This window comes from Erpetoichthys calabaricus, chromosome 7 (assembly GCF_900747795.2).
Source record: "Erpetoichthys calabaricus chromosome 7, fErpCal1.3, whole genome shotgun sequence".
Classification (NCBI taxonomy): domain Eukaryota; kingdom Metazoa; phylum Chordata; class Cladistia; order Polypteriformes; family Polypteridae; genus Erpetoichthys; species Erpetoichthys calabaricus.
In genome coordinates this window covers 170,800,278-170,827,034 of record NC_041400.2, presented here as the reverse complement: position 1 = coordinate 170,827,034, position 26,757 = coordinate 170,800,278, and the positions used below count along the sequence as shown (strand labels likewise).

The window sequence follows — 26,757 nt, the reverse complement described above, 5'->3', positions numbered from 1 at the left end:
AGAAAAGTCCAAGTAATTGTGGTCTTTTTTTTCGGTCCTGGCATTTACAAAACCAGATGGTTTAATGCACACTGTAAAAAACACAGGAATTTTTCAGTCTATAATATGGAAACTTTCGGTTGCAGGGACATACAGTGGTGTGAAAAACTATTTGCCCCCTTCCTGATTTCTTATTCTTTTGCATGTTTCTCACACAAAATGTTTCTGATCATCAAACACATTTAACCATTAGTCAAATATAACACAAGTAAACACAAAATGCAGTTTGTAAATGGTGGTTTTTATTATTTAGGGAGAAAAAAAAATCCAAACCTACATGGCCCTGTGTGAAAAAGTAATTGCCCCCTGAACCTAATAACTGGTTGGGCCACCCTTAGCAGCAATAACTGCAATCAAGCGTTTGCGATAACTTGCAATGAGTCTTTTACAGCGCTCTGGAGGAATTTTGGCCCGCTCATCTTTGCAAAATTGTTGTAATTCAGCTTTATTTGAGGGTTTTCTAGCATGAACCGCCTTTTTAAGGTCATGCCATAGCATCTCAATTGGATTCAGGTCAGGACTTTGACTAGGCCACTCCAAAGTCTTCATTTTGTTTTTCTTCAGCCATTCAGAGGTGGATTTGCTGGTGTGTTTTGGGTCATTGTCCTGTTGCAGCACCCAAGATCGCTTCAGCTTGAGTTGCCGAAAAGATGGCCGGACATTCTCCTTCAGGATTTTTTCGTAGACAGTAGAATTCATGGTTCCATCTATCACAGCAAGCCTTCCAGGTCCTGAAGCAGCAAAACAACCCCAGACCATCACACTACCACCACCATATTTTACTGTTGGTATGATGTTCTTTTTCTGAAATGCTGTGTTCCTTTTACGCCAGATGTAACGGGACATTTGCCTTCCAAAAAGTTCAACTTTTGACTCATCAGTCCACAAGGTATTTTCCCAAAAGTCTTGGCAATCATTGAGATGTTTCTTAGCAAAATTGAGACGAGCCCTAATGTTCTTTTTGCTTAACAGTGGTTTGCGTCTTGGAAATCTGCCATGCAGGCCGTTTTTGCCCAGTCTCTTTCTTATGGTGGAGTCGTGAACACTGACCTTAATTGAGGCAAGTGAGGCCTGCAGTTCTTTAGACGTTGTCCTGGGGTCTTTTGTGACCTCTCGGATGAGTCGTCTCTGCGCTCTTGGGGTAATTTTGGTCGGCCGGCCACTCCTGGGAAGGTTCACCACTGTTCCATGTTTTTGCCATTTGTGGATAATGGCTCTCACTGTGGTTCGCTGGAGTCCCAAAGCTTTAGAAATGGCTTTATAACCTTTACCAGACTGATAGATCTCAATTACTTCTGTTCTCATTTGTTCCTGAATTTCTTTGGATCTTGGCATGATGTCTAGCTTTTGAGGTGCTTTTGGTCTACTTCTCTGTGTCAGGCAGCTCCTATTTAAGTGATTTCTTGATTGAAACAGGTGTGGCAGTAATCAGGCCTGGGGGTGGCTATGGAAATTGAACTCAGGTGTGATACACCACAGTTAGGCTATTTTTTAACAAGGGGGCAATTACTTTTTCACACAGGGCCATGTAGGTTTGGATTTTTTTTCTCCCTAAATAATAAAAACCATCATTTAAAAACTGCATTTTGTGTTTACTTGTGTTATATTTGACTAATGGTTAAATGTGTTTGATGATCAGAAACATTTTGTGTGACAAACATGCAAAAGAATAAGAAATCAGGAAGGGGGCAAATAGTTTTTCACACCACTGTAATATGTTATCACTGCCCTGTTCTAGGGATGGGTAGTAAGAGATTCAGCGAAGATACTGTGGCCAACACAGAAACAAAAATCTTTATTTCTTACTTGTTCACAGTGTTTGTATTTATGTGGATTGATTCTTATGACAGAATGTGTTTCACTGAGTCTAATGATATACTGTAGCACCACCCAGGTTTCACTCCTACCCTGCACCCTGGCTGCTCATTTTTTGCTAGCACTGCACATGTGTCCTTTCTGTCTGTGAAAGAAACAAACTGTTAAGACTTGCATTCCTCATGTGCACAGCAAAAAAGATACAGTTTAGAATAAAAATTCATTTACCTATCTATGCTAGTCATGGGCAAGATAAGCATGTTGCTGTAAGGGTCTTCCAAACACAGTAGAAATTTACCAAAGGACTTATTACTAGTATGAATGAATGTCTTGTGAAGTAGTTTAGGGGCTATGTTAAGTAAAAGTATACTGTTAATTGCGTTGTTAAAGTTTAGAAGGCTTAACCCAAAGACGAACCAACTGTTCTCTTTCAATGAGACAAGTCAGACATCTGTTTCTTCCATATGGTCTCCCTGAATGTGTAAGTGCAAAACTGGCTTATACCCTAAAGTGTTTAAATAAAATGTTTAAATTCTGATCTCATAAGTGACAACGAATGAGTAGCAAGTTGTTCCAAAGTACTTTAATGGAGCATGAAGATATATTTTTTCTCATATAGCAAGACATATAAAGTCAAAATAACACTTTCTTGGGAAGCTCATGGTAAGAGCTTGTACTGCAAACATAGTAAAGTTCCTTGAAATGATTCGGTGGAAGGTAAATTCTAAAATTAAATTAGCAATTTTAGTACCTGTGCATGCTGTGTGTAAGCAGGAGGCTCCTCTGTCGGTTTCATGATAGCTGGCTGTGTGCTTGTTGCTGGGGGCATTTTGTTGCTTGTACCAGGAGGTGCCTACAAAAAAGAAAAAAAGAGAATACACGAGAAAGTATTAAACCAGATGTTTATGATCGTGTATATATAAGTACCTTGCTCCAGGTGTATATCATCTTTTGTTCTACCTTAGTTCTTAATCATCAAATGACACTATTAACTAATATTTTATCACAAACAGAATAAAACAATATACAAATGATTTACCAACAGTTGATGTTTTCAGGCATTTAGCATACTTGCATGAGGAAATCACAAGTTTCAGCTTCGATCCTAGGTGCTTTTGTCATCACACTAATCTAATTGATTTGCTCCTTTAAGAGACTTTCATAAAGAGACTATACTAATAATAATGTAGGGGATTTTACAAAACGTTTGTCAAAAAGTATTACAAGGAAAATGTTTACTCACCCACAAGACTAGTAATACTGCCAAAATTACTGACAGGAAATCTTACAACTTTGAACTAATGGATTTCCACCAGTTTCAATTCCTCCAATGCCAAATTATAATGGAATTTCTGATATCACAATTATTTTTTTCAGGTATTTGAGAGAATCTTTTTTTTTTATTTCATTAAAGTTGATTTTTATTTAGACGACTATAAACATACAGTGCAAAAATGTATTATTTCAGGACTTAGGTGACACTCTTCAATTTATCATCTTTTTAGTTTTATACCATTGACTGGAGCCACGAGGAAGCAATTATCCAGAGACTCAACTCTGTGCTCAATAGATTATGTAGTCATTGCTAGTTTTCAATGATTATAAATTCCTTAACACTGTCTAATCTGTGACTGAGAAAGGATTATATACCTAGTTAATTACATTGCTGTAACTAGTTTTCCTCTTTGTAGGGTTATTACCGCTGAATTACTTACCTCCACTATGACTTTAGGGCTCCTATTTATGAATTTGTCTTATGTTTATTGTTAAAAGCTTATTTGTTTTCTCTTTTAACAACATGATTAAGGGCAGAAAGAGGATCATCTACTTCAGCAAGTCAGAGAATTTCTACATCTAGTATGATTGCCTTTATTTCAAGTTCTGCATTTGCAATTTATGCATTGCATTTCTGTCTTTCACAAAGCTGATTTGGAAGGAGAGAGGCAAGAGTTAACTGCATCAATTTTTACAGTACCTATTAATAAATATTCAGTATTTAATACAGTTAATGTACTGTGCAAATGTTCCAACAATTGTGAATGTGGTATATTTATTATGGACCGAGCTCCTTTAGATCAATTTGTGCTTCAGTAGCTTCACAAAGATTTTAAAAAACACTAATGTACATTAACATTACATGTCACACAGTGTAGAAGCTCAAACAGCACAAACTGCCAAATTCCAAGCAAAAAAATGCATAACCCTCAGCAGGTTTCCCAATTACCAGACTTTTCAAAGCATTTCAAATGCAACACCTGCAAAGATGTCTACCTGGATTGGTACATTGATAATGTCAATGGTACCCTCTCTACTGCACTACCAGATCTCAGAATCTCTGATCATAATATGGTCCTGAATAAGCTCAGCAGCCGACTGAAGGAAACATCGCTACTTGTCAGAATGGTGTACAAGTGTGGACAGTAAAGAGATTCTCAGTATAGCTTCAAAAGTCATAGATAAGTGAAGACAATGGGACAAGTCTATGTAAGGGCTGTAAGAGACTCTTTTTATTTTTTTTAAATAACTTGCCTTAAAATTTTAAAGCTTATTTTAAACTAAATATTTATTTCAATTGCTAAGAATTGCAATTAGGATTCAGCTTTTATTTTCTAAATGAAATTACAATTTAAAAAAAAGGTTTTATCTGTTGTTAGCTAAACATATAATCATTTACTGTGGTTATTATCCATTTAGTGAATATCTTTAAAATAATACATGTTTATTCTTATTTAAACAAATAAAATTCAGTCCCATTCACTACAGCTAATTAAATGAAATAGTGTTGCTGTTGAAAATGCAGCATCACTTTTTTCATTGTAATAAAAAGTACTCATATCAACACTTGGTGTCAGCCTATAATGGTCATTAAGTACTTGATATCAGTTTCAAATAGGGGTTCTTAACCCAGGGTCCGTAGTCTTGCATGGGAAAATATCAACTCATTATCTTTATTTTCTGTAACCTCTAACAGAAATCTAACATTTCCTATAGTTATGAATGTATACAATAAATTACAGTAGCATTAGCTGTATCTGTGGTCACCAATAGAAATGACAGATATTTTCATATCACATTACAGTTGCTGCGTATCTCAAAAAATCTGTACTTTGAAAATTCTGTAGTTATTATTTATGACTCAGGCGCCGCCGAGAGTGGCAGCCTTTTCAGCAGCTCCGTGTACGACTTTATTTTTCTACTTTTATTTTTCTCTTTTTTATTGATCACTCCTATCACTTTATTTTATTTTATGTGGATTTGTTCCCTGGACACACTTACTTTTACAACGTGGGCATGAATTTTTACACGCCGAGACTCGTCTATTCAAGTATTCAACTAAGAGCGCTGAGAACAAATGCCAGTGCCGGTGTGGTTCCCTATTTACCTGACGAGGTAAGAAGGTGGTATCGTGGCAGCAGAGCTGGAACTAAGCTAAAAATGAAGCGGCTTGCGAGAAAGTGGCGTTTTAAGCCCTTGGTGCCTTCTGTGATTCTGGGAAATGTGAACTCAATTTCAAATAAGATCAACGAACTGGTTGCGTTGGTGAACAATGTCAGAACCTACAGAGAATGCAGTTTGTTGTGCTTTTGCGAAACGTGGCTAACAACCACCATCCCAGATGCTAACGTGGAGCTACCCGGGTTTAGCACAGTTAGAGCGGACAGAGATGCAAGTACCTGCGGGAAGCACAAAGGAGGTGGACTCGCTCTATATGTTAATACACGGTGGTGTAACTCTGGACATGTTAACGTCAAAGTCTCCACTTGCTGCAGGGACATCGAACTGTTGGCCGTAAGTTTGCGTCCCTATTACTTGCCCAGAGAGTTTGGACGCGTCATTGTTGTTATTGTGTACATCCCTCCTCAGGCAGACGTGGAGACAGCTAGTGACATCATTCATTCTGCTGTTGCTAAGTTACAAACGCAGCACCCTGAGGCGCTTGTGCTAATCACTGGAGACTTTAACCATGCGACACTGGACACAACATTACCTGCCTTCTCCCAGTATGTGGACTGTAACACCCGGGGAAATAAGACTATTGATTTACTGTATGCAAACGTTAAAGACGCATACAGCACCACCCCGCTGCCTGCGCTTGGGAAAGCAGATCATAACCTGGTTCTGCTTCAGCCTCACTACAAACCAAGAGTGAGGGTCCTACCTATGACCATCAGGCTCATTTAGGAAGTGGTCCCCTGAGGCAGAGAAGGCTCTGAGAGAATGCTTTGGAACTACAGACTGGGATATCCTGCAGGGATCACATAGTGAGAACATTGAGGAGGTTGTTGACTGCACTACCGATTACATCAACTTCTGTATGGACATTGTAGTTCCAGTAAGAACTGTACGCTGCTATGCTAACAACAAGCCATGGATTACAAGTGACATTAAGGGCCTTTTGAACCAGAAGAAAAGGGCTTTTAAAAGCGGTGATCAGCATGAGCTCAAGCACGTTCAGAAGGAACACCGAGTCCAGCTCAGAGCGGCGAAGGAGCAGTACAGGAGAAAGCTGGAACAGAAGTTGCAGAATAACAGCATGAAGGAAGTGTGGGATGGGATGAAGATCATCTCTGGCTGCAGCTCGAAGCGGTGTGCCACCATCGAGAGAGACGTAAAAAAGAGCAAACCAAATGAACAACTTCTTTAACAGGTTTGACCACCCTAACCCACTCTCACTCTCACCTCGGAGTACTGCACCCTCCACACATCCATCTGCTGATACCAGCATAGGAGAGACATCCCCATCCACAATTACAACAGCGCAGGTGAGCAGAGAGCTGAGGAGACTTCATGCCAGCAAAGCAGCGGGTCCAGATGGAGTATCGCCACGACTGCTGAAGGTCTGTGCATCGGAGTTGGGGGGTCCTCTACAGCGCATCTTCAACCTGAGCCTGGAACAGGGGAGAGTCCCGAGGCTTTGGAAAACATCTTGCATCACCCCAGTCCCAAAGCTATCACGTCCTAGTGAGCTGAATGACTTCCGGCCTGTTGCTCTGACATCACATGTGATGAAGACCATGGAGAGGCTGCTGCTTCACCACCTGAGGCCACAGGTCCGTCACGCCCTCGACCCTCTGCAGTTTGCATATCAGGAGAAGATGGGAGCGGAGGATGCCATCATCTATATGCTACATCGATCCCTCTCCCACTTGGACAGAGGCAGTGGTGCTGTAAGAATTATGTTTCTAGACTTCTCTAGCGCCTTCAACACAATCCAACCTCTGCTCCTTAGGGACAAGCTGACAGAGATGGGAGTAGATTCATACCTGGTGGCATGGATCGTGGACTATCTTAAAAACAGACCTCAGTCTTGGGAACTGCACGTCTGACATTGTGGTCAGCAACACAGGAGCGCCACAGGGGACTGTACTTTCTCCGGCCCTGTTCAGCCTATATACATCGGACTTCCAATACAACTTGGAGTCCTGCCACATGCAAACGTTCGCTGACGACACTGCTATCATGGGCTGCATCAGGAGTGGGCAGGAGGAGGAGTATAGGGACCTAATCAATGACTCTGTTAAATGATGCGACTCAAACCACCTACACCTGAACACCAGCAAAACCAAGGAGCTGGTGGTGGATTTTAGGAGGCCCAGTGCCCTCATGGACCCTGTGATCATCAGAGGTGACTGTGTGCAGATGGTGCAGACCTATAAATACCCGGGAGTGCAGCTGGATGATAAATTAGACTGGACTGCCAATACTGATGCTCTGTGTAAGAAAGGACAGAGCCGGTTAAACTTCCTTAGAAGGCTGGCATCCTTCAACATCTGCAATAAGATGCTGCAGATGTTCTATCAGACAGTTGTGGCGAGCGCCCTCTTCTACGCGGTGGTGTGCTGGGGAGGCAGCATTAAGAAGAAAGACGCCTCACGCCTGGACAAACTGGTGAGGAAGGCAGGCTCTATTGTTGGCATGGAGCTGGACAGTTTAACATCTCTGGCAGAGCGACGGGCGCTGAGCAGACTCCTGTCAATTATGGAGAATCCACTGCATCCACTAAAAAGTGTCATCTCCAGACAGAGGAGCAGCTTCAGCAACAGACTGCTGTCACTGTCCTGCTCCACTTATAGACTGAGTAGATCGTTCCTCCCCCAAACTATGCAACTCTTCAATTCCACCCGGGGGGGGTAAACGTTAACATTATAAAAAGTTATTGTCTGTTTTTACCTGCATTATTATCAATCTTTAATTTAATATTTTTTTTTTGTATCAGTATGCTGCTGCTGGAGAATGTGAATTTCCCCTTGGGATTAATAAAGTATCTATCTATCTATCTATCTATTAGACCCGCCACTAGAATTGCACGTAATCATAGACCTGCTGTGTACAGACTATCATGCAATGTACAAGCTGGCAACTCAGTGCCTAGTAGTGCTTCCCTATCTATAATTCTTTGTTAATAAATAAGTGGAAGGAGGGGAGTCGTTTTCATTGGCTGTTAAACATTTAAAAAACTGGTCAGTTTAAATGTCAATTTGCAACTTTTCATAAGTAGGTTACCTTTTAACATGAAAAAGCATGCTGGCTACGAGTGTAAACCAGGCATATTTAAACATGTGTAATGGTTTAGATAGCTGTGTTACTTAACCGTTCTGCCATTAGGAGTGTGTACACCAGTCCAACAATGAAGGTCCCTGCAGTGCTACAGTTGTGTATGCACACCCATCGTGAGTCTGTTGATCCATTCAATCGATGTCCATGTCTTTCTTAGATGCTGAAACTGCGATGTAAAACCATCTGTTATCTTAGTGATCTCTGTAAATGTCCATAAATGTAAATTATAAGTTTTTCTTTTGCAGCTAGATTTCTAGGAATGCTGTGAAAGCCACGTGACTTTACGCAGCAATTCCAGGAAAGACACCAAATTTCACAATGGGCACGAATCCTGATCTGTTGTAATCTGCATGTCTATCCGAGAGTTGAAAGTGTTAAAATTTAGTATAAATTGTAAAACCTTCAATATTGTACTTACTTGTCATACAAATTTCTTTAATATCTTTCTTAACATACAAGTTACTTATTTATAATCAAATTTATCAAATAAATTACTTGAAAACACTATAAAATATGGAGTTTTAAAAACTGTTAATTCAATTACATATTTTATTTTAGATTTATTTCATTTTTACAGGCCCACTTTAAGTTGAAATGTCAAAGCAAAGAAAATATGGTGAAAACTACATATTATTTGGTTTCACTTATATTAATGAATGCAACAGGACTCAAAAACAGCAGGGTTTTTGTGCAGAAAAATTCTTGAGAATGGAGTATGAAGCCAGCAAAACTGAAATGTCCATGCTGAAAATGCATTTAAAGATGGTGGGGCTGGGGGGGTGGTTGTGCATAAAAAGCTTAATTCGAAAAAGCAGGGACACTTCCAAAACTTGTATCTTCCTTTTCATGAAAGCCTTTTCTTGAAGCACCCTATGAAGTTGCTTACCGGACTGCCAAGCAAAAGAAGCCCCACACTACTGGAGTGACTTTAGTTAAAGCCATGTGCACTGGAAATGGTCAAAGTGGTTTGTGGACTGGAACCATGGGAAAAAACAGAAGTTGTTCCCTTGTCAAATGATGTAATACATTCTCGAATAATTGATATGTCTTAATATTTTGAAGCAAGTCATTGAGGAATTGGCAGCCTCGCCATTCCCCTACAGTATGTAATTGGATGAAGCTACAGACATTTCTCAATGTAGCCAGCTCCATGTTTTTGTTCACTATATGCATGCTGAAGCTATCAAAGAAGAATTCTTACAGTGGTGTGAAAAACTATTTGCCCCCTTCCTGATTTCTTATTCTTTTGCATGTTTGTCACACAAAATGTTTCTGATCATCAAACACATTTAACCATTAGTCAAATATAACACAAGTAAACACAAAATGCAGTTTGTAAATGGTGGTTTTTATTATTTAGGGAGAAAAAAAATCCAAACCTACATGGCCCTGTGTGAAAAAGTAATTGCCCCCTGAACCTAATAACTGGTTGGGCCACCCTTAGCAGCAATAACTGCAATCAAGCGTTTGCGATAACTTGCAATGAGTCTTTTACAGCGCTCTGGAGGAATTTTGGCCCACTCATCTTTGCAAAATTGTTGTAATTCAGCTTTATTTGAGGGTTTTCTAGCATGAACCGCCTTTTTAAGGTCATGCCATAGCATCTCAATTGGATTCAGGTCAGGACTTTGACTAGGCCACTCCAAAGTCTTCATTTTGTTTTTCTTCAGCCATTCAGAGGTGGATTTGCTGGTGTGTTTTGGGTCATTGTCCTGTTGCAGCACCCAAGATCGCTTCAGCTTGAGTTGACGAACAGATGGCCGGACATTCTCCTTCAGGATTTTTTGGTAGACAGTAGAATTCATGGTTCCATCTATCACAGCAAGCCTTCCAGGTCCTGAAGCAGCAAAACAACCCCAGACCATCACACTACCACCACCATATTTTACTGTTGGTATGATGTTCTTTTTCTGAAATGCTGTGTTCCTTTTACGCCAGATGTAACGGGACATTTGCCTTCCAAAAAGTTCAACTTTTGTCTCATCAGTCCACAAGGTATTTTCCCAAAAGTCTTGGCAATCATTGAGATGTTTCTTAGCAAAATTGAGACGAGCCCTAATGTTCTTTTTGCTTAACAGTGGTTTGCGTCTTGGACATCTGCCATGCAGGCCGTTTTTGCCCAGTCTCTTTCTTATGGTGGAGTCGTGAACACTGACCTTAATTGAGGCAAGTGAGGCCTGCAGTTCTTTAGACGTTGTCCTGGGGTCTTTTGTGACCTCTCGGATGAGTCGTCTCTGCGCTCTTGGGGTAATTTTGGTCGGCCGGCCACTCCTGGGAAGGTTCACCACTGTTCCATGTTTTTGCCATTTGTGGATAATGGCTCTCACTGTGGTTCGCTGGAGTCCCAAAGCTTTAGAAATGGCTTTATAACCTTTACCAGACTGATAGATCTCAATTACTTCTGTTCTCATTTGTTCCTGAATTTCTTTGGATCTTGGCATGATGTCTAGGTTTTGAGGTGCTTTTGGTCTACTTCTCTGTGTCAGGCAGCTCCTATTTAAGTGATTTCTTGATTGAAACAGGTGTGGCAATAATCAGGCCTGGGGGGTGGCTACGGAAATTGAACTCAGGTGTGATACACCACAGTTAGGTTATTTTTTAACAAGGGGGCAATTACTTTTTCACACAGGGCCATGTAGGTTTGGATTTTTTTTCTCCCTAAATAATAAAAACCATCATTTAAAAACTGCATTTTGTGTTTACTTGTGTTATATTTGACTAATGGTTAAATGTGTTTGATGATCAGAAACATTTTGTGTGACAAACATGCAAAAGAATAAGAAATCAGGAAGGGGGCAAATAGTTTTTCACACCACTGTATTTTGTGAGTCTCCATTTTTGAAATGGTTCGCTGCTCGCGCAGTGTAGTGTCCCTCGAGCGGCTCCGATTGATTGATGGATTGATGGATTGATTGATGGATTGATGGATTGATGGATTGATGGATAGATAGATAGATAGATAGATAGATAGATAGATAGATAGATAGATAGATAGATAGATAGATAGATAGATAGATAGATAGATAGATAGATAGATGAATGGTGAGGTGGGAGCCGCACCCCATTCATTCTCAGTGGGCGGCTGGGTGCACGGCAAGTGGTGACCCTGGGTCCATAGTCGCCGGGGCCACAGCTACCGCTCGTGTGCAGGACGGAGGCTTGATGGGGCGGCTGGTGATGCTGCAAGCGGTAACCCGGTTGTGGCTGAATGGAGGCCATTGAGGGTGAATTGGGCAGCACTGTATAATGTGCCTTGGGTGGCTGCATGTTGAATGGGGGTGGTGTTGGGCGATTCACTACCCGCCTCTGGCCGCACCCTGTTTGTTCTCAGTGGGCAGACACTGCAGGCAGCATACTGTATGCTAGTGGAGGTGACTGTATGGTGGGCAAATGGAGAATCTCCACCTCACCGCCCCCATTCATTCTCAATAGCAAGCCTGCTTGTACTGTTACATACATAACAGGAAGTTGTCTCTCGTCAGTACGCCAGACGTGCTGACGAGGGGTGCTTTCCTGCTGTGATAGCGTGTACCTTTTGTCTTCACCATTCAACAATGTCTCTGAAACAAAAATCTGATGCAAGTGCTGGTGATACCGTAAAGAAGAGAAAAACCATCACCATGGAAAATAAAGTAGAAATAATAAAAGTTCAGAGACAGGTGAAACTCCATCATTCATTGGCATAGCACTTGGTTACAGTCGGTCAAAAATAGCATTTATTAAAATAATGTACCTGTTCCGACTTACATACAAATTCAAATTAAGAACAAACCCACAGTCCCTATCTCGTACGTAACCCTGGGACTGCCTGTATATATATTATAAATGGCTATGTTTAACATCATTCCCTGGGTTTACTCTTTTGGGACTGTTTAAGATTATATTCTAGGTTTATAGTATTTGGACTGTATTGTCAATAGATATCTCTACTTTAATCCTTCTACAGCGCTGCTGGGGGGCTTGTTTTGTTTTGGACGTGCTCTATCTTTAGGTATGTCAGAGGATTGGGACTTCCTGAAGTGTTGTCTAGCCTAACATGAGGAGGCAAAATGGGGGGGTCGGGGGGCATGGGAGGGGAGAGAAAGCAAGCAAGCTATTTATAATCTATCCTGTTAACCCTTACAATTGTAAGTGCCAACACAACAATAGGCTTCATAGCAATAACTCCTGGCAAAATTGGAAATTAAGATTAAAGCTATCTTATGTATTAATGTACTACTTTAATATAAGACTACAAAATGTTAACAAAAGTTCAGAAGCAATATCTCTATGACCAAACAGTGAACTTTGTGAGCTGGAATGTCAAAGGTCTCAATCACAAATTAAAGGAAAAGAAAATATTCTCTCACCTAACAGGTCCATCCATCCATTATCCAACCCGCTATATCCCAACTACAGGGTCACGGGGGTCTGCTGGAGCCAATGCCAGCCAACACAGGGCGCACGGCAGGAAACAAACCCTGGGCAGGACACCAGCCCACCGCAGGGCACACATACACACACACACCAAGCACACACTAGGGACAATTTTGGATTGCCAATGCATCTAACCTGCATGTCTTTGGACTGTGGGAGGAAACCGGAGCACCTGGAGGAAACCCACACAGACACGGGGAGAACATGCAAACTCCCAGGTCGAACCCAAGTCTCCTAACTGCGAGGCAGCAGTGCTACCACTGCGCCACCGTGCCAACCAAGATGAGTGAGGCAGACAGTGCCGTGCCGTCCTGAAGGGGGTGCATGTGAGCCCAACAGGTGCTCGTTCCTGCTGCTGTTCTTCTACAATTCTATGTATTTACATAGCGCTTTTCTCACTACTCAAAGCGCTCAGCAATTGCAGGTTAAGGGGCCCAACAGAGCAGAGTCTCTTTTGGCATTTACGGGATTTGAACCGGCAACCTTCTGATTGCCAGTGCAGATCCCTAGCCTCAGAGCCACCACTCCGCCAACTCCTAACAGGTCTAAATGCCAAAATAGTATTTTTACAAGAGACCCACTTATTAAGCAAGGATCAGTTTTGGCTGCAAAGAGATTGGACTGCCCAAATATTCCAGTCCAGCTATACAAAGAAATCTAGAGGTGTGGGAATTTTTATACATAGAACAAGTTCATTTGTAATATCAGTTGTACTGTAGCATCTGATTCTGAAGGGCGATATGTGATCATCATTGGTAATTTATTTAAGTGTAAAATGATTTTGATAAATATCTACACATCCAATGTGGATGATAGAAACTTCATTGAAAATGTATCTGCATCCATTCCTAATGTGAACACTCATAAAATTACAATGGCTGGAGACTTTAACTGTGTTTTAAAATCCATTCCTGGATAGGTTTTCTGCCACAGGGGTGATAACATCAAACACTGCAAAAACAATTACACAGTTTGTAATTCATTTAAAATATAGGAAATTTAAGTAAAATTTTATTTTTTAAGGACATGTCAGTGTGAAGGCTATTGATGTTTATCTTGAATAAGAACATTAAACTGTGATGTGGTATTTGACAAGGCAACATACATGTCATGTTGAACATCTAATTGAATTTTAGTTTTTGTTTTCATTATTAAAAGTGTTGAAAATCTTAATTGGCAAAGATATATTGTTGCAAATGGAATCAGAGCTTCCACTGCTCGCTTTATAAGACAAGGGCAGACTTCTCTCAGGGAACACCAGAATTTCTCAAGGCTTTTTTGAGTTAAACTCCAAATGTATATTTTTTATTCTAAGACCCCTGTTCTGATTTAAAGACACTTCAAGAAAAAATCTGGAATAAGAGCTCAGTTTAATTTCAGACAACCAAGCTACAGACTCACAAAGCCCAGAGGACTACCAGATGTTTCAGATTTTTGGTACATACAATATTTGCCTCATCAAACACAATTTGAAAAAAACAAAAGACTAAATTCTTCATGTATGATCATTTTCAAATACTGGAAATTTTTTTTAAAACAAACTAAATACAAAGGATATTCCGCAAAGTAGCAATGACTGCTGGGAGAGGACAGTATCACAACCAAGTCAGAGAATTTGCTGTGCTGTATGGAGAGAGCTTCCTTCCACAGGCCACATAAAATGTTGTCCTTTGTTTTCTGTCTGCAATCTCTTTCACACCAAGGACTGTACATAGTATGTTTAACAGTAAAAAGCTCAAGTGAACTAGTAATATTAGCCCCAGTACAAAAAAAAATATCAATATTGTATACAGAAAAGTACTTATTTACATAGTACTTCTGATACATCTAATTAACCAACAGTATAATAACTGAGGTCCACAGTTAGGAATTACTATAAAATACTAAGGAGCAGACCATCCTAATAGCTACATTAAAATAAACAGTTTATTTATCTCCTTTTAAAAAATGTCTTAAGGAACTCTTATTATTATACATATTAAAAAATACTCTTTGCACTTTATCACATATGTTTTTAGCAGTGTAATATATGGGAACAGGGTAATTAATTCCAAAACACATAAGCATAGCCTCTTTATATTGGGTGAATCTTTCATCTGCTATTATAAATATTAAAGTCTAAGGTTTTTGTGTGTGCTTCAAATGGAAAGGTCAAAAATATATGGAACAGTAAGACTGCTGAGTTTCTATTTTTAGGTCTGAAAATAATGACAGCAAATTATACACTATAATGTTGATGCTGCAATTTGGTAATAAAAAAGTCCACTGACCCAAAATGCAATGGGATTTCAACTTGCTACACAAAACCAGTCAGTACTGTAAAATAAATGAAGGAAAGTAAACCTACGCCTGTAGCTTTGGCATTGCATAAATAATTTAAATACTTCAAATACTAATCCAAGACTCTTATCTACACAGAGCTACATGCCGATAAGTAAACCACCTTCTCCATCTCCTTTTAAAAGCCTTGAGAAAGGCATGTTGCAGTTCAACACAATAAAAGATTTCAGATTCAACAAAGCTTTTAAATTACAAAAATTAAAAGTTAATATGTTCATCATTTAGGATGCACAGATTCTGCACAGGTTGGTCTAAGTTTTCAGTTTATTCCTTCTTTTAATGATTGCTAACTTAACAATTCCAGTTTTATAAGATGGCTCTTTATAAGTCTCTCACATTTTTTTTTTAATCACATTTTAATCACAATCACTATATATGTATAGGTACCACAATACTGTGTGCATATTCAAAACTATGGTGTTTCATTATGAGCATAAAAATATGATGCTAAAGAAATGTATTTGTTGTGGTAGGCTAAAATTGAGAGAGCATGTATGGGGAGTAAAAAAAGCTGTGCATTTCAAAAGGAATCCTGTGGGAGTGAGATCAAGTTTTAAAAGATGCAACAAGGCAAAACTCCGAGTATGAAAACTTTACTGCAGATTTCGTTGAGAATGCGAATTCATTCCTGCTATATTCTGTTTTGCTTAACAAATGCAACGTTATGTTTTAGGTCTGCAGTGAATTCCTCATACTTTTAAATTGTTGTCACTTCACAAACATTTTGTTGGGTTCTTAAATTCTAATGTGGCCTTATGATTCACAGCAATAATAAAAGATTTGAATATTTCTTACTTAAGCCAAATAAGAGACACTCATTCAAATCTGAATACAGACATATGCAGAGTATGTTAAACATTATTGCCTGGCTACAAAACAAACAGCATAAGAACTGTAACAATGTAATGCTAGTTGGGTTGAAGCACTGTGGAATTACTTTCTTTCCTCTTTACTGGACAACTACAACTGTGACAAGATCTACAATGAGATATGGAACCGAGTCAACAAGTGTACTGAATAAACAGAACAAATCTGAGGGTACATCAAAAACCCCAACTTCAAATAAATGTATTAAATATTTTACTCAAACATACAGTATCCTACTGTGTTTGAGCACCATTTTTCAAGACGTTTCTGCAGAAAACCTGTAACTTGAGGATAGTATTAAATCTGGCAAACTTGGTTATAGTTGTGAGTACAACTCCTGACTAACACTGTAAGAAATTCGTCCAGCTGTTGAGAATAGCTACAGGTGAAATATTCTGTAATTTATTAAAAGTTTGACAAAATGACCCATTTAGTGTATTAATGTTTGTAAACAGTTCAGGAATGAAAAAATAAAAATAAGACACATTACACAATGAACAGAGGAAGTTTGAAATATTGACCCTAGTTTTCTTTTCAGAATTAGTATTTATTTCTTTTTTCACTTCCAATTACTGTTTGGTATCAAACAGCTGTTTCAGTTTCTATTTTTTTAACCAAATTTTTATATAGTTTTAATTTCGAGTTTTTGATGCATCTCATAAAATAAATTATTCCAGAACTAAGAAGCATTGTGTTTCATAGTACATCTTTAAATTAGCTATAAAAACTGCAGCTACTAACCACTCCTTGGTACCTTAACTGAATACCACCAACACCTCCTAAGTTATATGGCCTGTTTTTAATTATGTGCACATTGACAAAAACTCTAAATAGAAAGAATAAAAAAAGATGTTATTAATATTACAACTACTACTACTACTACTTGGTGGCCACCTTTGTCCAAGGCAATTTATAAGAGTTGAGACAGAATTGGTTACATTTCTTTTGTTTTTCTAACTGAAGCAAAAGTAGCTCAAGTGACTTGGTCATTGTCACACGGTGACCACAGTGAACCCACAACTGCAGGGTTTTCAGTCCAAAGGTTTAACCCCTATGCCACACTGCCTGCACTCATTTTGCAGGCCCAAGACAGCTTCACTTTTCTAAGTGACAAGGGTAGAATTGTTCTGAAAAACAGTACTGCTAGTGGCAGCACCTAACAATGAAAACAGGGATAACATACTTGTGTCTCTATTGCTGTACAACACCTTGACAGCTTGTTAAATAAGGTAATCCAAAATATATGTGCAATTGTCAATACATACTGGAGGTTTAGTGAACTCAATATGCTAATCAGGAAAAGGGAGAAAGTGTGAGTTATATGTACAGTATAAATATTTTTCACATTCACCAATCAAAAAGCCTACACTGATAAAGTTCGACTCAGCCTGTACTTTTTGAGCTCTATAGTGAGCCGTCTTGGACAGGTTAAAATGAGCTAAAGACTATGCAAATCCCATTTTATCAGTGTTGCAGCAGATTAATCTAAGAAGGTTCTACAATGGATGTATAAAAATAGACTTTTCTAATTGATTTTTCTCCACTGTCTTTGTACATTATCTTGATAATTGAAAGAGCAATACAGACACATCCACAACAACCTCAGCATAACTCTCCTCTTTTAAAAGAAATTTCTTTTATCTTTTATGAAATCTTTTATTTCTTTTATGACTCGGGCCTGTCCAATCTGACCAACAGATGAGTGCTTCTGAAAAATTATACAAAATGCTCTGTTCAAAGGGCAAGGGTCAATTTTAAATGAGAATGATTCTGAAGTTCCACAAATGTTAACACTTGAGTCACCTTGCCTTTTTTTTAGCATTAGTACTGTCCAAACAATTAGAAAATTGTAGTGATTGATTAGAGCTTACAATATGCAACCTGCATACCCAATATACAAAATAACTATAAAAACCAATGCCAGCCAGAGTGTGAAACTTGTTCCATTCACACTAGTCAAAGCTGTCCACTCTATATACTGATAAGTCTGCAAGAAATGATGGCACATAGAAGGTCAAATTAATTAAACTCAAATTTAATAAAAGTGAAAAAAGTTTGTTTACATGTACTTTATTTCAGTTTTACTTAACTTCACTGGTATTGCTAAAAAACATTTTTTCATTCTTTTATTTTTAGTAAACAGAAATAAAAATGGTTCAAAATATATTGTCTAGTAAAGTGAATGGAGAAAAAGAAATGAAGTTGTTTCTTTTCTAGATAACTAGCTGAGAAAGTCTTCTCTTTCACAATCAGCCTTTACGTAATTATGAATTGTTAGCTTGTTATCTTTATAAGTAAAACATACAGCCAGAGCCCTTTACTGCAGTTTTTCTAAATGCTTTTCCAATGCCATGAAATCATTATTTTGTACTTGATTCTGTCCCACTCATCTTAAACCTGAGATTACTGACTACTGTTTAATGCTAAGAATTTCTCATTAAAGCACATGGAAAAATAACTTATAATTCTGGTTTTCCATTTATTACAATGTTTTAAAATCCCCACTTTAAAGTGTCAACACACCATTTTTTCTACAGTTAGTCTCCGACTTACATGGCTGTTGGTTTGACACATAACGCCTAAAACAATGAGGTGTAATTAAAAATAATCAGGCCAAATTTATTCAAATATTGCTGCATTTGTAAAGGAGGAAAAATGTAGACAGATTGTGCTGACCTTAACTTAATACTGTCACAAACTCTTCAAACACACGGGTGCTGACAGGTGTTTTTTTCTGAATACTGTGATATTAATGCTACCCACCCGCTGCCCATTTTATGCCAACATAATAAAAGAAGACCTGCTTTTGACCAGCTTGCCTTGTCACTGTTTTTTTACTTTGCTCACTATTCTCATTCTTTTGTAGTCTTATTAACTGAACCATATTCCTCCTTATTTTTATCAGGACAGCAAACCATAAAAGCAGCCACGTAGATGGACCTTAAACACTGCGCTTTCATTATTATTATTTATTTATTTATATATTTTTTCCCCATTTATGGTACCTCAAAGTGCTTATGAAAATGGGTAGCACTCAGCTGGTGCCCCTGTGCTGCAAACATATTTTGATGCATATTTAAATAACAATAACCTGAGTACCACTGGGTTTTTTTTTTTTTGTGGTCATTACTATAATAATAAAGTATGAAAAATACACATACAAGTGTACATGCCTAACAGCCAAAATCATTAACCTACGTTCTACTAAATTCAAATGTTTATTTTTAAAATGCAATATTCAAACCTTATTTTTTGGCTAATTTGACAGTCCTACTATGTAAGCTACAACTGAATTTTATTTTGTACCCTGTGATTTAGAGATTTCAATCTGATTTTTAGTTTAGGCACAATACATTGTGTTTCATGGAAAACTGCGATTGCATTTGTCCTTACAATTTAAATACATTTATCTGAAAACAAATTAATTTTGTTCTTGTGTATGGCTATCAATTAACGATTTCAAATCTTAAGGTTTAAAAAAATTCATGCAAGAGTCACATAGCAGGTGAGAAATTAGATTAGCTTTTGTTGGAATACTCAAGTGTTTAAAAGAAATTACATTGAATACTCATTCAGCATAATACGTTTATATGTACATCAGTAATCAGAATAAATTAATTTTATTTTTACACAGTGTCAGACAATCAATAATTGCCCAACTTAACAGATTTTATGTTGAACATGACAGCCAAGCATACGATAGGAACAAGTTTTGCACGGGACACTGCTGGTTTAGGACTGGGCAGTAATTAGTAAGTATAACAACCATACAAAAATTATGCTAATATTTTCTTGCTCAGGCATTACCTGTTTATTATTTTTTTGGGGCTTGAGCAAACAGTAACAAGAACGACAGCATGGAATTACAAAAAAGTTATACAATATCAGGTCTGAAGTCGTAGGCCCAGACACTTTCTAAGTGAAATTTGTTTAAATCAGTGTCAAAACAATAACTGTTAAAAAGTGTTTTTAAAAAATGGGTGGATGGTTTTTGAAATGTCAGTGCTAAGCAGGATTGGTTCATTATATAATGCTACTTAAGACAAGGCATATTTTTGCCCCCACAATAACCCTCAAACGCCTATATCCTCACTAGGCATGAAACAATACACTTAATCCTCATGCAATAGCTTTAAAACAAACTCATAAGCATTAAAAACAAAAAAAGTAAGCAGTATTCCCTTTTTTGCTTGCTAAACATTATTTCCTTGTTTGTGCAAATTTTTTGACTATTCTTCATAAAAAATGTGTTTATTTTTCATATTACTAATGTTGGTTGCAAGACAAACAGGAAATCTCAGAAACAAAGACAGCAGCACAGGTCTTTTGTTTTTTTCTGTTTTCTTTACTATTTCTTCAGGAGTAGACCGGAGTACTGTTAGAGACATCAAGCAGAGCAGATCTGCAAAAATCTTTGCTACTTGATCAATAAGTTACTAGGAGGATACCAGAATCAAAACCACAAAATGAAACAAAAGCCAAAAACTTAAGATGCTTAACCTAAATGATTTTCTCTACTTTTTATTTGTTGATTGAATGCTAAGAGCTACATAGGCATGCAGCTCTGTCATCAAGCATTTGAGACTTATGACCACTTTACACTGACACTACGGAGTGCACCAGAATAAAGGACTAGAATGTTTCTTCCATTTTTCTCCTCCTTTATTTTTTCTTTTTTCTTAAAAAAATTAGGATTCCTAGACTAGGACCCAAACTTTTTTCACAATTCCTTGTGCTTGTTTCCAGTGGTGAATATTGCAGCTGTGATATTGAACACCATACCCACACAAGTCATTGAAAGAATGTTTAAATAAAAGAATGAAAATAAGAAATAAAACTTAATAACATACTGAAACAAAACAAAAATATCAGAAATTGAATACTCATGCATTCTTTATAAGTTAAACATGAAAAAAGTATGCTTTGGTTTCTATCTTTATAGAAAAAAAAGCTGAAATAGAAATATAAGCAAGTATGTACACTTTTAATATCTACCCATCCATTTTTTAACTCACTTATTCAGATCATAGGAGCTGGAACATGTCCCAAACATTTTCACCATAAAGCATGAACCAATAATAATGGACAGATCACTAGTTCAGAGCTGGGGACAGTCTCATACACACTCACAGTCCTTATACTGGGCCAAACAGCATTGCCAAGAAATCTAAAACACGTGTTTGTGAAGATAATTTATCTCAGTAAACACATTCTGTCAAAGTGCACAGCTGTGCAGAATTCAGAAAAGCAGCATCAGAATTCCTTCTTACATAATCATTAGGTAGGATCCAATTAATAATTTATATGTTTTCTCTGTATCATCAAACTGTGAGAATTCCCAAATGACACGATTATGATCATGATTAGTATTTATTTCTGTCTGTCTGTCTGTCTTAACTATGGTGCATGATTTTAAATAAAAATATATCAGATAAAGTTTTCTGTCTTTGAAGTAAGACTCTAAAAATGATCTTCATGCTAAACTCAAACCAGTTATATTCAAATATACAGCTACATCATTATCATTACAGTATAACCTATCATTATGTTAATTTAAAGCAAAGAGCTTCACATTGAAAATAACAAGAACAAAGAAATCTGTTTTTCAACCAACAATATGACAAAAACCAATGAAACAAATCAAGAAAATAAAAGGAACATGGATTGTTAACAATAGACAGCAATTATCAAAAGCCCATCTGCAAGCAAGATACTTCCTACTCCAGTTCGTCCTTTTTGGATACTATTAACAGACTGATCAAAAATAGCATCACTGCAAAGTTCTAATTTTATTGATGGCTCAAAAAGAGGCCTAGAAATGTATGCTCTGCTGTATGTGTGGGTTTGTATCACAGCAATTAATGCTAAAGTTATTAATATAGATTTTTTTAATCAATCATAATAAATTCAAGATCAATCCACCTAACCATTTTGTAGCCAGTTTATTCACAGTCTGGCAGTACTGTGCACAATGCGAGAATGAGCGCTAAGGAAGCTTCATAATGTCACAAGGAACATATTCAAAGTTAAACATAAAACTGTATAACATTTATTCTAACATGGAGACAAAAAATCTGCCAGAGTTTAAAAGATTCAAACCTGCGAAGGTTTACATACAGTTTGAATGTGATAAATAATGCACGTGTTGAACAAAGGTAGCAGCTAGTTAAGAAAAAGAGGCTAAAGCTGAAATGTAATGTCATCAAAAGCCTTAATGTATTCAGTGGTAATTATGACCAAGAAATTGCAATTGTCACCAAGCATTTTATAACCCTCAATAGAACTTGTAGGAATAACACAGTATTTGCACAAAGAACCCTGAATGACAAAAAATCATAATTATTAAATACTGGCTGTATAAAAATAAATTGCTTTATAAAAGACTGTATAGACTAAAAAAAGTAGAGGCAACTGGTTGTGTTCTTTAGAAATAACTTAAACATACTCAATTACAATGGTAGCCGGACAAGCAGTTTGCATAGTGTACATAGATTCTTCCTTTCAGTGTTTTGTTCTGTTCTAAAATAAACCACTGACATAACACATTTTGACTTTTGTCCAAAAAAGCTCAACAGCAAATGTACTTCCTTAGATATCAGGAAAGCTTGCATTTTCCATCCTTTCCTCATGAACTTCTACAGGTGCACAGTACTGGTTGCATCCTGAAAATGCATCAGTTTGGCTCAATACTGTAAAGCACTGCTGAGGGTGGTGAAAGCTAAATATTACTGGTGCCCAGCAGACTCTGTTCAGAACATATACAACAATTGCTGCTTTACAAAGGCAAACAGTGTAATTAAAGACCTCAGCCATCCTGCACAATCACTTTTCTCACTCCTTTCTTCTGACAAATCGTACAAGACCATTGGCACACATGGCAGCAGATTCAGGGACAGTTTCTATCCACAGTAAATAATGTTAATGAACACCCAGATATAACAACAAATACTGTATTAAAAAAAAAAAAACCTTAAATTAAAAACAATGTGTATGTACATTATATATGTATGTATGTTGTATATATTATCGCATACAAGCATTTAGGGAGTGTCTAACTGGTTCTATCAAGGTATGATAGTTGACCACATACACACAAACACATTATATATATCAACAACAGGTACACTAGAGGGGCAACAATGAGACGACCCCCAAAACAGTAATGGTTTTTCCCTCCTTATCTGTTTTTTCACTAGTTTTGCATTTGGCTACGGTCAGTGTCACTACTGGTACATGAGGCGATACCTGGACCCTATAGAGGTTGCACAAGTAGTACAACTTCTCCAGGATGGCATAGCAATACAGTAATCCCTCCTCCATCGCGGGGGTTGCGTTCCAGAGCCACCCGCGAAATAAGAAAATCCGTGAAGTAGAACCCATATGTTTATATGGTTATTTTTATATTGTCATGCTTGGGCCACAGATTTGCGCAGAAACACACGAGGTTGTAGAGAGACAGGAACGTTATTCAAACACTGCAAACAAACATTTGTCTCTTTTTCAAAAGTTTAAACTGTGCTCCATGACAAGACAGAGATGACAGTTCCGTCTCACAATTAAAAGAATGCAAACATATCTTCCTCTTCAAAGGAGTGCGCGTCAGGAGCAGATCATGTCACAGAGATAGAGAAAAGCAAACAAATCAATAGGGCTGTTTGGCTTTTAAGTATGCGAAGCACCGCGGCACAAAGCTGTTGAAGACGGCAGCTCACACCCCCCTCCGTCAGGAGCAGAGAAAGAGAGAGAGAGATAGAGAGAGACAGAGTTTGTTTTTCAATCAAAAATCAATACGTGCCCTTCGAGCTTTTAAGTATGCGAAGCACCGTGCAGCATGTCGTTTCAGGAAGCAGCTGCACAAAAGATAGCAATGTGAAGATAATCTTTCAGCATTTTTAGACGATTGTCCGTATCGTCTAGGTATGCAAACAGCCCCCCTGCTCAATCCCCCTACGGTCAGGATCAGAGAAAGTCAGCGCAAGAGAGAGAGAAAAGTAAGTTGGGTAGCTTCTCAGCCATCTGCCAATAGCGTCCCTTGTATGAAATCAACTGGGCAAACCAACTGAGGAAGCATGTACCAGAAATTAAAAGACCCCATTGTCCGCAGAAATCCGCGAACCCAGCAAAAAATCCACAATATATATTTAAATATGCTTACATATAAAATCCGCAATGGAGTGAAGCGCGATATAGCGAGGGATTACTGTATGTGCCATTGCCAGAAGGTTTACTGTGTCTCCCAGCACAGTCTCAAGGGCATCGAGGAGATTTCAGGACACAGGCAGTGACTCAAGGAAAGCTGGACAGGGCTGTAAAAGGTCCTTAACCCATCAGCAGGACCGGCAAAACAGACTAGCCTGCCGCATCATTTTTTCACTTTGATTTCCAGGGTGTCTTTGAATTCAGCCCTTTGTAGATTGATAATTTTCACTTCCATCAAATGATACGGCATCCTTTCATTCCTAACACATTACCCAGTCCATATCAGGAGAGATATATAGCAAGATTTTATTTTCCCATTGAGATCTGATCTAGTAGAACACCTTTGGTTTGTGGTAGAATGGGCATTCTTGACATGAATGTGCAGCTGGCAAATCTTCAGAAGGTGAGTGATGCGATCATGTCAACATGGACAGAATCTCAAAAGGAATGTTTCCAATATTTTTGTGGAATCCATGTCACAAAGATTTGAGGGTGTTTTAAGAGCAAAATGAGGCCCTAGCCAGTTACTAGTATACTGTGCCTAATAATTTACTCAGCGAATTTTTATATATAGTTGTTTATATTTTTTGTGTGCTTGCCTTCTAGTTGCTGTTATAATATTGTCAAACTGTTCTGAATAGACATACAAGTATAGATTTGTATATACTATATGTATATGACAAAAAAATTGAGCTTGATCATTGCCATAACAGAAGCACAATCCGAACCATTATCCAGATATTAAGGATTTGGTAAAAAATGATACCCACATGTATAAGCAAACAACGTTTTTGAGGTTCCTTAGCTGAATAGCTACACAGCACAGAAACCGCGCATTTACGTGTCCTAAATGATGTCCTTTTGGCATTGGACTCAGGACTCTACGTGATTATGGTTCTTCTCGATTTATCTGCTGCCTTCGACACAATCGACCACGACATCATGATCTCCCGACTCGAATCCTGGGTTGGTGTATCTGGCTTAGCCCTTGACTGGTTCAGGTCATATTTCTGCAACAGGACTCTTAGAGTCATGCTAGATGATTTTTCATCTGAATCAGTCCCACTCCCATGTGGTGTCCCCCCAGGGTTCCATTTTGGGGCCACTACTTTTTTCAATTTACATCCTGCCTTTAGGTGCAATTTTTAGAAAACATGCAATCTCGTATCACCTATATGCTGATGACTGCCAAATTTATTTCCCCTCAAGTCAACTGACTCCACTAAACCTCTTCTCAACTGCTTATCTGACATTAAGGACTGGCTGGCTGTAAACTTCCTTCACCTGAACGATTCAAAAACCGAGGTCATTGTTTTAGTCCCGACCGCAAACAGACCCTACCCCTTGACCTCGACTTTCTTCCCATTCCAGTAACTTCGTCTGTTTCCAATCTTGGAATCAAAATGGATATGGTCCTGAAAATGGATGCTCAAGTCAACAGCACAGTAAAATCCTGCTTTTTCCATCTCAGGCGAATTGCCAAACTCAAACCAATTCTGCCTTACCACCTCCTGGAATCAGTAATCCATGCATTCATTACGTCCCGGCTCGACTATTCTAATTCCTGCCTATATGGTATTAGTAAAGCCACTCTTTCGAGACTCCAATTGGTTCAAAATGCGGCTGCAAGACTTTTAACTGGAAGCAGCAGAAGCCAACACATTACACCGATTTTAAAAACCCTACACTGGCTGCCGGTTAGCTGCAGAATTGATTTTAAGATACTCCTCTTAACCTATAAGGCACTAAATGGTCTAGCCCCTGCCTACTTGAGTGTCTTGCTCCATCGTCACAATCCCCTCGTGTTCTTAGATCCGCAGATCAGCTGCTCCTAACCGTTCCCAAGGCACATTTTAAAGCTCGTGGTGAAAGAGCTTTTTCTGTCTGTGCACCCAAGCTCTGGAACTCCTTACCTTTAGTGGTTAGGCAAGCCACTTCAGTCACCACATTCAAATCACACCTAAAAACGCACTTCTTCACATTGGCTTTTAATTCTTAACCTGTCTTATTCCCACTTGCTTTTTGCTATTTCTCTGTTTTATTGGGTCCCCTGACCTGTTTTTTTTTTTAGTGTCTCTGTTTTAATTCTCTCTTAATGTTTGTTTTTTTTAATATTTTGCTTTTAGTCTTGCTTGTTTTAACTGTACAGCGCTTCGGTCAGTTGTAATGCTGTGTTTTTAAGCGCTTAACAAATAAAAATGGTATGGTAATAGCAGTACTCACTTCATAATGCAATGCTCCAAAGTCTGTGCATACCAGAAATGGTAGCCTTCATCTAGATTTCACTCACCAGTGCTAATGAAATACCAATATTTTAATTAGGGTGAATATCCAGCAAATCTCTACCACTGTTTTTGTGACAACACTCACTTAACAGTAACATATTTTAACGGTTTAAAACGTTGTCAGCAGAGTTCTTACTCAAATCAAAAACAAAAACCAAATCACCCCTAAAATGGTTCAATTGTACTGCATTCCTATATGACAAAGAATTGTCTACAAAACTCTTGCTGCAAATTTAGA

At 38.2% G+C, this 26,757-nt stretch overlaps 1 protein-coding gene across 2 annotated transcripts in view; it reads right to left on the bottom strand.

The window, feature by feature from the left end:
• The window catches only part of scamp1 (secretory carrier membrane protein 1), a 118,086-nt gene that overhangs the window by 23,291 nt on the left and 68,038 nt on the right, over window positions 1–26,757 (bottom strand). For both annotated transcript variants that reach the window (XM_028805709.2, XM_028805708.2), the window contains one exon: window positions 2,606–2,707. In XM_028805709.2, the coding sequence (XP_028661542.2) occupies window positions 2,606–2,707 (102 nt within the window). The remainder of the gene's footprint in view (window positions 1–2,605; window positions 2,708–26,757) is intronic.